Raw genomic sequence first — 12,620 nt, 5'->3', positions numbered from 1 at the left:
ATAGTCCTTACTTTTAAGTAGCACTTAAGACAATAAATGCTGCATCACTCAGTTACTCGATATAAGCTTCTTGTATTGTAATTTCCCCACAGATAGATCACCAAAAAATTTCTGCTCATCTTGTGTACATTTTTGAAGCAAAACTGCCTTGTGTGAGAAACACTCTTGTAATCACTGACTTTTTTTTGTTTTACTTCTTTTCAGCACTTTCCTCTCTATTTTTGGCCTAATATGATAGTGGGAAGAGATTGTAATTATCCATTGGCTGCAGAAATCAAAATGAACTAAACTACTGCCTACTGTCAATATGGCACAACAATGGTCAACATGAGAAAACATAAAAGGCTCTTTTGTCCAACAAATTTACCTTTGTCTTAGATGCATCATTAAATATATCCTGTTTTTCTTCAGAAACCCATCTTGTTATCTCTTTAACCCTCATATACAATTTGCTTCAATTACCTTTGATGGTAACTTTTCCCACCTGTACCTTATCCTTTGTACCAAATACATTGATCTGAATTCCCTTTTAATCCTAATTTTCGAATTACAGTCATTAGGTCTTGAACACTTGGACTTGTCAATGTGAACATTTTTCCTGGATTAATTCTTGTTCAACTGGATAATAAATATTGAGGGCCAGCCAACCACTGGGCTATCTTACTTCTAACCTCATTAAATCCTCATTTTTTTTATTTACCATAGTGACCATGGTGCCATCCCAGCCCCATCTTCCAGAGTTGTTACATTAAGATGTAAAGTCATTCATAAAAATAGAAAGCATTCTTATTGAATTTAACTAATGGCCATACTAACTGACGTTCATTGCTTAAATCATAAAGATACTGTATTAATGTAACAATAATCCTTGCATTTGATATAGCACCTATAACATCGAGAACATCTCAAAGCACTTCAAAACTTTCTACGAAGGGTAGAGATTGTGTATTTGTAGATCTGTGTATGGTAGCACACAGCAAAGTCCTGTGAACAGCCATGAAATTAGATTTTTTTTTCTGGAGAATTATTGACCAGGACACCAGGCAAAACTCCTTTTTCTTTTTGAACATTAATGTCCATCTGAATGGACAAATGGAACCTTCGTTTAATGTCTCATCTGAAAAAAGACATCTCTGCCAATGCAATACTCCTAGCAATGCAATGTTAGTATAGACTACGAGTTCAAGATTAGCATGAAAGTCATCATTACAATTAACAGATGAATACAAATTTGGCCAGTCGCTTAGAGCCGGGTTTAGACCCTAAGCATTTACATTAATATTTTAATATGTGGTTATGTTTAAATTGAGTAGGATAATTAGGCATTTATATACATGAGAACAAAGCACTTACAGGATCAGCCAAAAAGTCTAAGGATGGAAGAAAAACCGATCCAGCCAGAATTTCTTGAATCAGCAGGGCTAGAGAACTAGGTAACAAACAGAGGAAAGTGATCACCTACAGGATATTCCCCATAAAATGAATATGCAACACAAACGAACAGGTCTGTATTATCATTCAATCAAAATGTATAAATAATCTTACATTCAACATTTCTGTAGTGTACCAAAATCTACACATAACCTGCCACCTGGGGAACTGTACCAGTAAGAGACAACACTTTTTATAAGAGGTGATGAAAAGCAGTTCTTCTGGCATATAACATGTTATATTTACCTGCATTCTGTGGCTTTTGGTGGAAGAATGTATGGAAACAGCAGCTCAGTTAATTTCCTCAGGTATTGTAGCTCATCCCTGCGACTCCTCAGAGCCAGATGCAGATCTGGCCCATACTCTTCAAGTGCAGTTTGCTGCAGGTATTCCTTATTTTTTACTGAAACAGGAATAAATGCACAGTATTAATCATACACATATACAATCCAAACTTCTAGTTATGAGATGACCGAGAACGGTATAACGGAGGATAGTCAAAAATCTGTATATTCAGTATATGCAACACAATACTTTTACTACTAGGAATCTCTCACTACTCATCAAAGCTTTAGATTGCAGGGTTCTTGTGTCTACACTTTGAAGTATCATTAATAAACAGCAGAATCGGTCAACCCCATCAAGAATATTTGGGCTTGGTATTCACTATGATTAGAGAAAGGCAAATAGTTGCTGCTCAACCTCTTTACTGGTGGAACCATTGCTCATTGGATAGGAACATGTGTGCCAACTGTGGCCAGGAGGATGTTGGCAATGCCCTCACTCATTTCATGAGAGCTGTGTTGCTCACTGGGAAGCCCACAGGGAACTCTTGGTATCTGCTATCCACTTAGTAAAAGCTCAACCAGTACTAAATTGATGTCAAATGACTAACTAATGACTATCTTCCTGCGGGGAAGATGGCTCCAAGGTGATGTGCTTGGCAACGGTATGTCAGAATCAAGTTAATCTTCCGTGGAGGTTTTAGTTCAGAAGTCAGGCGGGTTTGCAGTACCCCTTAGGCGCTATTCGTGACAAACAATCAAGAGTAGCTCATTAGAACTTGGGGGCAGATTGTTGGTCACTGGGGAAAGGGTTCTTCAAACTTGGCTCCTATTAACCTGAAAGCCAAAGCTCTTATGGGTAGAGTGGTCTTAGTTGGTCAAGCAGCTCTAAACTATCAAACAGTGTTCTTAATAGTAAGCTATGTGGTATTAGTTGTTTAAACTCTAGCATTACACCAACACATATGTTGTGGTCCTCAACGCTTTTGTCAACTTATGCCAAATACTCTTGACAATTAGGTAAGCAGGGTGCATTAATCCAGGGAGAGAGCACATATTCCATTCCAGACAGACAATTTCCATGTGTAGTTGGCATACATGGGTGTAACTCAGTCTGGTTTGGATATTCTTAAGTAGTGATGGATTTCAGCATTTCAGACACCCAGCTGACCAAAAATATAACCAATAATTCTTTGGATTTATTATAATACAATCTTCTCGACGTCTCAAAGCACTTCACAGAAGACTGTAAAGTGAATTAACCGTATTATTGTGGATCTACCTCGTTTTGTCAGACTGCATACAGTGATAGTGATAATCACAAAGTTATTACAGATATATACAACCACCTATATAGTTTTCATACAAAATAAGAATTTAAGATATGTTACTACCTTTTTGCCTTGCTTTTGATATTATTTCAATATGCTTCATAGCAGCTTTTAACAACTTCTGGTTTACCAGGATTGGAATATCAACCTTAAAAAACACCAAAACAAACATATTACATGGCTTAGGTATTAGATTCCAAGCTTCTCCCAATCAGAGCTTGAACAAAAAGTGAATTATATATTTTGTGAAAATACATATTAAGTTGTCAACATGATTTTCTCATCCTGAAAAAGGTTCAATTTACACATAATCAGCAGACTTTTTTTAAAAAAATCATTATATCAAAAAAAAAGAATTAAAGACATAAATACAGTTCAATGCTTTGATAATAGAAGGCATCTCGATTTCTATAGAATACTGGACCAGTGAATAAGGCTAATCATACTGGAATATTTTATCTGGTATCATATCAAATTTCAAAGCTATTTAAAATGCTACATTAACACCGTATTTCAGAGCTGCTAAAATCCAATCAGGAATTAAGCTTTCAAATTTGGTACTGCTCATTTGAGTGAAGCAGCACTATTAACACTGTTGAGCAGCTTCACTGTAGCGCTCTTGAGATGCAACCCTAAGTGAAGGGTACTATATAAATGCAAGTTGATGTTGTGTTGTACTGAAAAACTAGTAAAACGCTTCCTTTGCTCCCACTTTTCCTTCACTATTTCAAGCTTCAAACTGGATATCTGATCAGTGAAATCTTTTTCACTTTTGTTAAACAGGCACAGATTCATTAAGTAAAACAACTTGCATTTATACAGTATCCTTCACGCAGGATAGCATCTTGGAAATCTGCGCAGAGCTGGAGTTGGATGCCAAGCAAGAGGAATGGGGAGGGAGAGGTGACCGTAGATGCAATTGAAGAGGTAGGTCTTAAATTGGGCCTCACCCTGCTTTATCTACCTTAAAGATGATAAAGCGGGAGTGAGGCTGAGCGACTGAGACAGGGAGTTCTGGAAATTAAGGTAGAGGCAGTAGATAAGTGGAATTATTTATTGTCCTGTGATAAAATAAAGCAAAATAAACTTTTGTAAATATAATATCATGCAAGTGCAATTATTTGTTATTTTAGTGCAAAGATGACATTACTTGTAGATAATTTACAAACAAGCAAGGATTCAGGTACAGTTATTCATTTAGTTTGCTCTGCCATCTTTATACTTTGTACTCTGAGTGAAACTTAATATGGGTATCAACTACCCCAGTCAATTTGGATGAGTTCTGCATGTTTACTGAAATGTAAGGCATTCTGATTGGAGACAAATGTGTCACTGATATTATGCCTAAACAACAACAACAAGATTGCATTTATAGAGCGCCTTTCACGTCAGGAGGACGTCCCTAAAATTACAAGATTAAGAATAGATTTGTAATCCCAGATTACTAGGTTTCATTACCAAATTAAGAAATAAAATCCCACCTCTTTTTGTTCTTACCTTCTGAGCTCTACGGACTAAAATAGCTGCAAAAAAGCGCAATGTTGCCCTAAGTTCATCAATAAATGTTTCATCATCAGTCACTTCCCTGTAAAATCAGGAAAAATAGGTGCATAAATAAACTGGTTTGCATGAGATGCTTGGAATTATCCAATCTCAGACATTTGTGAATACAATAAGAGTCAGTTGGCTCAGTGGTAGCACCCTCTCCTCTGAATTAGAAGAACAACAACTTGCATTTATATAGCACCCTTCTCTCAGGGTAGCATCTTGGAATGCTTAACAGTGGCGGACCCTGGATTCAGGTTCCACATCAGGACTTGGAATCACATCGTCTAAGGTGACACTCCATTGCAATGCTGAGGTGTGTTGCATTGTCGAAGGTGCTGTCCATCAGATGAGACATTAAACCAAGGTCCCATCTGCTTATTCATGTGGATGTTAAATGATTGCTGGATGTTAACAAACCCAAATGTCAAAAGCAAAACACTTTTTTTTGGTCAGCCAGATGTCCCATCACCATGGTAAGGCAAAGGAAGAAAACCATGATAGGGATAATAATAATAATAATAATCCTTGCATTTGATATAGCGCTTTTCACGTCGGGAGGACGTCCCAAAGCGCTTCACAGAACACACTGTAAAGTGAATTGACTGTATATTTGTGGGCGAATGCGGCAGCCAATTGCGCACAGCAATGTCCCACAAACAGTCGTAGATTGAAAATGACCAATTTATTATTGTTTTTGGTTTTGGAGGGATTATTATTAGGCTCTGTGGAGTAAGGAAACTTGCCCAAGGTTTCGCCCTCTGCCTGGAATTGAACCCAGGTGTCTGGCTTGCAAAGCGAGTGCTCTAACCACTGAGCTACAGGACTCCACAATGGTCAACATGTACTACTAATACTTTAATAAGATAGAGAATTCTAATGCAATTTAAGTCCAAATCAATTTGTGAATCAGTATTTTTAAAATATAGAGCATTCCATTTATATTGCAAGTTATCATTTGAAATAAATGATATTGACCATGTCTTACCTGTACCAAGGATGAACAAAGTTTTCAATCACCAGTTCCAACATCTGCAGACATCAAAGTTTGACTGTTAGCAAAAACCTAAAACTGTATGCCTAATTGATTACACTCTTTGTTCATCAATTATCAAATGTTGTTTTTGTTGTTGATGTTGTTATGAAAGCTACTTTAAGAAAGCAGCACATTCAGCAATCACCAATTCTTGCCTTCCTCTGCCCAGTGTCTCCACACAGCATCACTGCAAAAACTGGACAATCAGAAGCAAGAATCAAATGAAACCCAACTATAAACTCAGAAACCTTGAGTTCACTTACTTCAGACAGAGATGCATCCACCTTTGAACTAATTTTCAAACCCAGCCAAGGCTGGTAATTTTCCAGAAGTAGTGTAGGTCTGACAAAAGATAACATTTAGAGATTAGACTAATGTAACTAATCCTCAGACGCCACTCCCCAGGCCTCCCTCCATTAATTGCAACCACATTGCAAAAATTTAGTCCAAACCCACAAAAGCTGTAAAATTGTATGTGTTGTATACCTTACCAAAGCATATGCAAACATTAGATTTGTTTCAAGGTCATGTTCAGAAGCTATGGATTCTGTGTTTCAATAGTCATGCTCTAAATTACCTTCTCAACTTAAGTATTTTGGTAAACTGAACTTACTTATGTCGTTGACATTTAACTTTCCCACAGACAGCACAGCTGTGACCTTGGGGAAATAGTTCCTGCTGTTTGAGCTGGAAAACAAAAATCAACATTGAAGCTCATTGAAAAACATACTTTTTTGGTGTATTACACTATGTTCACAATTCATGACTTTGCAGACATTCCTTAAATGTTAATAATCCTTGCATTTGATATAGCGCTTATCACGTCTTCTAGATGTCTCAAAGCGCTTCACAGAATAGACTGTAAAGTGAATTGACTAAATATTTGTGGGTGAAACAGCCAATAATAAATATATGATTGAAGCTAACATTTCTCACTCCAGAATTGCTTAAGTGTTTAATATTAAATAATTTCCCTAGTTTTAATAGAACTTTTTGTTTCGCTGCTGCCCTTGCACGGATCTCCAAATACACTTGTCCTCACCGAGGCAACTCAACGGATGTCACTGCAGGAGGAGCTTGGCAAGCCTAAGAGTGGAGCCCGGCACTTCAGGCCCAGCCAGAGAGCTGATCCAGACAGCCCAATCAAAGGACAGATCGGTGCCCAGTAAGCAAGCAGTAATATCAATTGCCAGTCCAGTTTCTAGTGTGCTCCATGTTGCTATGCATTACACTACTTGTAATCCCTATGATAACACTGGGGATTACAAGTGTCATGTCAATACTGTAAGGTGACCCAATTACTAGTAAGAAATGATATGGTAATTACACTGTGTGTTTTATTAACAGTAAAAAAGATTCAAATTTACCTTTGGTTTTCGTTCGATAGTGAAGAGAATATTGGGCAAAAGAGAATCCGGTCCAAGTGACCAATAGAAAGTGACAACTCCAGCCAGGAATGACCAGAATATCATGAGAATGTTCAGATACCTTTAAGCAAATCAAAAATTAAGAAGACATTGTTCACTTTTTCTCAGAACAATTAGCAAATTGAAAGTCTTACTCGATTAATGTAGTTATGCCCCTTTTGGTACCTACCCAGGCTTTATTCCCACACTGCATAACAATATCAGCCAGACTAATCATACCACCTCCCATCACCAGATACAGTGTCTTGCCATTGTTCTCTTTTGGCAAAGTTATTAAATCCAGCCCCCTTCCCCCATCAATAATTTCTGAAACAGTTATTAGTTTTGCTGGTAGGCATTTCACAGTGTTTTCCCTGATTTTGAGTTGGGCTAATTCAAGTACAGAGCATTTTCTTTCAATGTGTCAAATTGGAGCCAATCTTCAATTTGCACCCATAATTGGCTCAAACTTCTACACACGTACCACAGGACCCTTTCAGCTAATTATTATTAACTGCACTGAGTTAATATATATCACTATAACTGATGTTGTCTCAGCTGTTCCTAGGCAGTCATAATGAGATTGAAGATTACCTTCAATAGTAAGATGACTCAATTTGATGCACAACAGAACGTTTGTGTAAAAATAAAATACAATAGCCATGGAATATGTGGAGTCCTGTAACTCAGGGTTAGAGCACTCGCCTCGCAAGCGAGAGACTTGGGTTCAATTCCCAGCAGGGTGAGATGTTGGGCAAGTTTCCTTGCTCCACACATCTCTGTTTACCAAGCAACAAGTAGAAACCCGGTTGTCAGTCGATTGGCGATCGTTTTTCCGAGGGTAATACTTGCTTCAAAAAAAAAATAGTAAATTGGTCACTTCAATCCACGACTGTTTGTGAGATACTGCTGTGCACAATTGGCTGCCACGTTTCGCCCACAAAATATACAGTCAAATCACTTTACAATATATTCTGTGAAGCGCTTTGAGATTCCTCGAAGATATCAAATGCAAGGATGATCAGTATTATTAATATCCTCAAAGGAGTTACCAGGCTCAAAATTTGGATGGAAACATAAATTGTGTGGGCAAAGCCCCAACAGGTTATAACATGTATCTCAAGACATAAAATACTTATTGCCTTTAACACAGCTATAATCTTCATTTATATAATAATCCTTACATTTGTGTCTTTCCTGTTTGCAAGACACCTCAAATCGCTTCACAGAATATACTGTAGATCAACTGTTTTATAAGCAAAACTGGCAGCCAGTTTATACACACTATTTGCTCAAAAACAGTCATGAAATGATTTTTTTTAATGAGGAGGGGATTGTTGTCCAGGACATTCAGAGTAATACCCTTCTCTTTTCAAGTGGCACCATAGAATTTTTAACCTCCACTTCAACAGACAGGACTTCGGTTTAATCTCTCATTCAAAAGACAGCAACTCCAACATTGCTGCACACTCCAGAACTGCATTGGAGTTCTAGTCCAAGATGGCGATGGTCAGGAGGCTGGGTTCATGAGGCTCTTGCGGATCTTGAGGCGTCCAGACTCAAGCTGGAGCGTCGGGAGTCCTGGGGCTCGAGGTCAAGGTCTCCCGCAGCCGGGGAGCCTGGAGTGGAGTCAGAGGAGACCTACCCGGGATTGGGGCCCTAGATGCCAGGCTGGGACTTGGTGCCTCTCTGCTACCGCCCCATCTCTAACCTCCCATTCCTCTCCAAGGTCCTGGAACAAGTTGTCTCCTTTCTTTCTCTCTTTCTTCCTTTCTTTCTCGCCCTTCCTTCTTTGAACCCCTCCAATCCGACTTCCGTGCTGCCCACAGCCAGGAACAGCCCCGGTCAAAGTCACTAATGACATTCTGAACATCTGTGATCAGGGCTCCCTCTGCCTCCTTGTCTCCTCGACCTCTCTGCCGCCTTCGACACTGTCGACCACTCCATCCTCATACACCGCCTCTCCTCCTTACTTAATCTTCGCAGACCTGCTCTTGCCTGGTTCAATTCCTATCTCTCTCACCGACTCCACTTTGTTGCCTCTAATGGTTTCTCCTCCAGCACCTGCACTGTCACGTCTGGTGTCCCCCACGACTCTGTCCCTGGCCCTCTCCCCTTCAATATCTACATGCTCCTCCTTGGTGACATCATCCACAGACATGGGGTCAACTTCCATATGTATGTGGATGACACACAACTCTATCTTTCTGCCTCCAGCCTCAACTCCAGGACCACTGCTGTCCTGACAGAATGCCTGTCGGACATCAAGTCCTGGATGAGGGGAAATTTCCTACAGTTGAATGTGAACAAGACTGAGGCCCTCCTGATTGGCTCACGCCAGTGCTTCTGCACAGCAGGCTCTGCCAGCATCAATAATAATAATAATCCTTGCATTTGATATAGCGCTTTTCACGTCGGGAGGACATCCCAAAGCGCTCAACCTCCATGGTTGCACACTTCAACTCACCAAGCCAGTCAGGAACCGAGGTGTCTTGTTCGACCCTCAACTGTCTTTTCTTCCCCACATTCAAGCCATGACCCACTCTGCCTTACCTCATCTCTGTAATATCGCCTGAGTCCTCACCCCTCAGGCCACTGAAACTCTTGTTCATGCCTTCATCACCTCCAGGCTCAACTATGCAAACTCCCTGCTTGTCGGCCTTCCCAACTCCTCCCTCCACAGGCTGCAGATAATCCAGAACTAACTCTGCAGCCCGTGTCCTCTCCCGCACCAAACTTTGTGACCCCATCTCCCCCAACTCCATTGGCTCCCTATCCTTCAAAGGATCCAGTTCAAGATCATGGTCCTCACCTACAAAGCCCTCCATGGCCTCGCCCCACCCTACCTCTGCGACCTCCTAACCCCCTACCAACCCGCCCGCTCCCTCCGCTCAGCCGGCTCCGGCCTGCTCCACTCCCCCGACCCACCCGCCCCACTATTGGCGGGAGAGCCTTCAGCCACTCTGCCCCCAACCTCTGGAATTCCATCCCCAATCACTCCGCCTCACACCCTCCTTAGCCTTCCTCAAGTCCCACCTTAAGACCCTCCTCTTCAACCATGCCTTCATCCCCCCTTCCCCTCAGTCACCCCCCTCCCCCACCCTTCTCCCGCCAGCTCGGATCTGAAATGCTGTACATTGTCCAGTGTACAGTGGGACGTCCTCACGATGTGAACACACCATACAAATGTAATCATGGTGTGTTTACCTATTCAGAGCAGCAGCACATACATAGTGTGTTTACCTATTTAAGAGCAGCCCTTCCCCCCCCCCCCCACACGGTGTGTTTACCTACTTAAGAGCATCCCCCCTCCCCCACACGGTGTGTTTACCTGTTTAACAGCCCCCCCCCCCCCCACACGGTGTGTTTACCTGTTTAACAGCCCCCCCCCCCCCACACGGTGTGTTTACCTGTTTAACAGCCCCCCCCCCCCACACGGTGTGTTTACCTGTTTAACAGCCCCCCCCCACACGGTGTGTTTACCTGTTTAACAGCCCCCCACACGGTGTGTTTACCTGTTTAACAGCCCCCCCCCACACGGTGTGTTTACCTGTTTAACAGCCCCCCACACGGTGTGTTTACCTGTTTAACAGCCCCCCACACGGTGTGTTTACCTGTTTAACAGCCCCCCACACGGTGTGTTTACCTGTTTAACAGCCCCCCCCCCCACACGGTGTGTTTACCTGTTTAACAGCCCCCCACACGGTGTGTTTACCTGTTTAACAGCCCCCCCCCACACGGTGTGTTTACCTGTTTAACAGCCCCCCCCCCACACGGTGTGTTTACCTGTTTAACAGCCCCCCTCCCCCACACGGTGTGTTTACCTGTTTAACAGCCCCCCACACGGTGTGTTTACCTGTTTAACAGCAGGGTGGATGAGCTCAGCAGAAGGAGGATGAAGCAGAAGACCGGATACTGGCGGCCGATATCACGGACGAGGTGAAACCTGAGCCTCAGCCCGAGCTCCCGGAGGCCCCTCCGCAGATGCCGCATCATCTTCGGCCGCTCTCTGCTGTGTCTGGGTTCACAAGGCGGTCGCCGCCGCCATGGCTCGGTGCCGGGCCGCGCCCGCTCTCAACGCCCAACCGTCGCTCTCTCACGCGCGTTTCCCGTTTCCTCAGGCTCGTCAGCCCCACCCACCCCTTCGCTTCCAAATCGTCATTTCCGCTTCCTCGCCACTCCGCTCCTCCTTTACCAAGATGGCGCCCGCGCCTGACGACATCTTAGCTCCATGGCATCACGTGCCTCCCTCCTTGCATTGTCCCTTCTGGGCAGTATACACCCAAACGTCTTAAGTTTCAATCCAAGTGACTATCCTTCTTGGGGTAGATAAGAGGGTTCTCCTTGGAGCTGAACTGGTCCCGGGTTGACATGCCTGGCAATGGGATGTGGGAGTCCAGCCAACCCTCTGCGGCGGTCTCCAGTCCTGTCCCTGAGCCGGGTGGGTCCACGGTATTCCAGGCCACAGCTGAGGACAGCACAGCCAGTCCGGCTCATCGGCAGGTCCTGGAAGGGCAGATCAGTCACTGGGGGCAGAGAGTCTTTCCACTCAGCTCCTGTTAACCCTGTAAGTCAAAGCCCTAACGGGTAGGGTGGTCCTGACTGGATAAGTAGCAGGAAATCTTGCCGGAGGTTTCAATCTCCATCATAAATAAACCTTGCATTTGATATAGCACCTTAGCATGTCTTTGTGATGTCTCAAAGAACTTCACAGAATATACTGTAAAGTGAATTGACAGTATATTTTGTGGGTGAAACACGGCAGCCAATTGCGCACAGCAATGTCCCACGAATAGTTGTGGATTGAGTGACAACAACCGGGTTCCTACTTACGGATAGGTAAACAGAAGCGTATTGAATAAGGAAACTTGCCTTACATTTCGCCCTGCCAGGAATCGAACCCAGGTCGTCTTACTCATGAGATACTCTAGCCACTAAACTATAGGACTGATCTCTCCTGTCTTGTCATCTACCATGTCAGCTTCACTCAATGGTAGCACACTTACCTGTGAGTCAGAAGGTTGGGGTTCAAGCTCCATGTCAGGACTTGGAATCACAGTGTAAGATGCCGCTCCAATCCAGTGCTGGGTGTGTGTTGCATTGTTGAAGGTACTATCCTTCAGGTGAGACATTAAACCTAGTCTCCATCTTCCTGTTTAGGTGGATATTAAAGATCCTGTGGCAATGTTCAAAAGAAAACAGGAGTTTCTCCTGATGTCCTGGCCAACAATCTAAATAAAATTGGTTATGGGTGTTTGTGGGACATTGCTGTTTGCAAACTGGCCTACAAAATATAGTTAATCCACTTTATAGTATATCATGTGAAGAGCTTTGAGATATCTCGATAACATGAGAGCACTATATCAAATGCAAGGATTATTACAACAGTTATTACACTTTAGAGAAGAACAAATGCTTTGACATAAGGGTGTCCTACATGATATTCATTTTTTTAATATTAAGAGAGGAAAGATTCCAATAGATATCTCGAATAGAAGAGAAAGATCAGTTATCCCTTTTGCTTGTATCGTACCCAGGAGTGCAGAGATGATTGAAGGGTCTATTTAGATATGAAAGCAACATTCAA

At 42.4% G+C, this 12,620-nt stretch overlaps 1 protein-coding gene across 2 annotated transcripts in view; it reads right to left on the bottom strand.

Moving 5' to 3' along the window:
• The window catches only part of snx14 (sorting nexin 14), a 37,970-nt gene extending 26,799 nt beyond the window's left edge, over positions 1–11,171 (bottom strand). For both annotated transcript variants that reach the window (XM_007893856.2, XM_007893858.2), the window contains exons 1-9: positions 10,890–11,171; positions 6,995–7,115; positions 6,241–6,314; positions 5,891–5,969; positions 5,580–5,623; positions 4,544–4,631; positions 3,110–3,194; positions 1,678–1,834; positions 1,354–1,429 (exon numbers count right to left, since the gene is read on the bottom strand). In XM_007893856.2, the coding sequence (XP_007892047.1) occupies positions 1,354–1,429; positions 1,678–1,834; positions 3,110–3,194; positions 4,544–4,631; positions 5,580–5,623; positions 5,891–5,969; positions 6,241–6,314; positions 6,995–7,115; positions 10,890–11,029 (864 nt within the window). In that variant the 5' untranslated portion in view covers positions 11,030–11,171. The remainder of the gene's footprint in view (positions 1–1,353; positions 1,430–1,677; positions 1,835–3,109; positions 3,195–4,543; positions 4,632–5,579; positions 5,624–5,890; positions 5,970–6,240; positions 6,315–6,994; positions 7,116–10,889) is intronic.
• Positions 11,172–12,620: the final 1,449 nt, after the last annotated feature.

The sequence above is a fragment of the Callorhinchus milii genome, unplaced genomic scaffold (genome assembly GCF_018977255.1).
Source record: "Callorhinchus milii isolate IMCB2004 unplaced genomic scaffold, IMCB_Cmil_1.0 Scaffold3, whole genome shotgun sequence".
Taxonomy (NCBI): Eukaryota; Metazoa; Chordata; class Chondrichthyes; order Chimaeriformes; family Callorhinchidae; genus Callorhinchus; species Callorhinchus milii.
The sequence above is the reverse complement of the archived record's forward strand: the minus strand, read 5'-3'. Positions and strand labels throughout refer to the sequence as shown.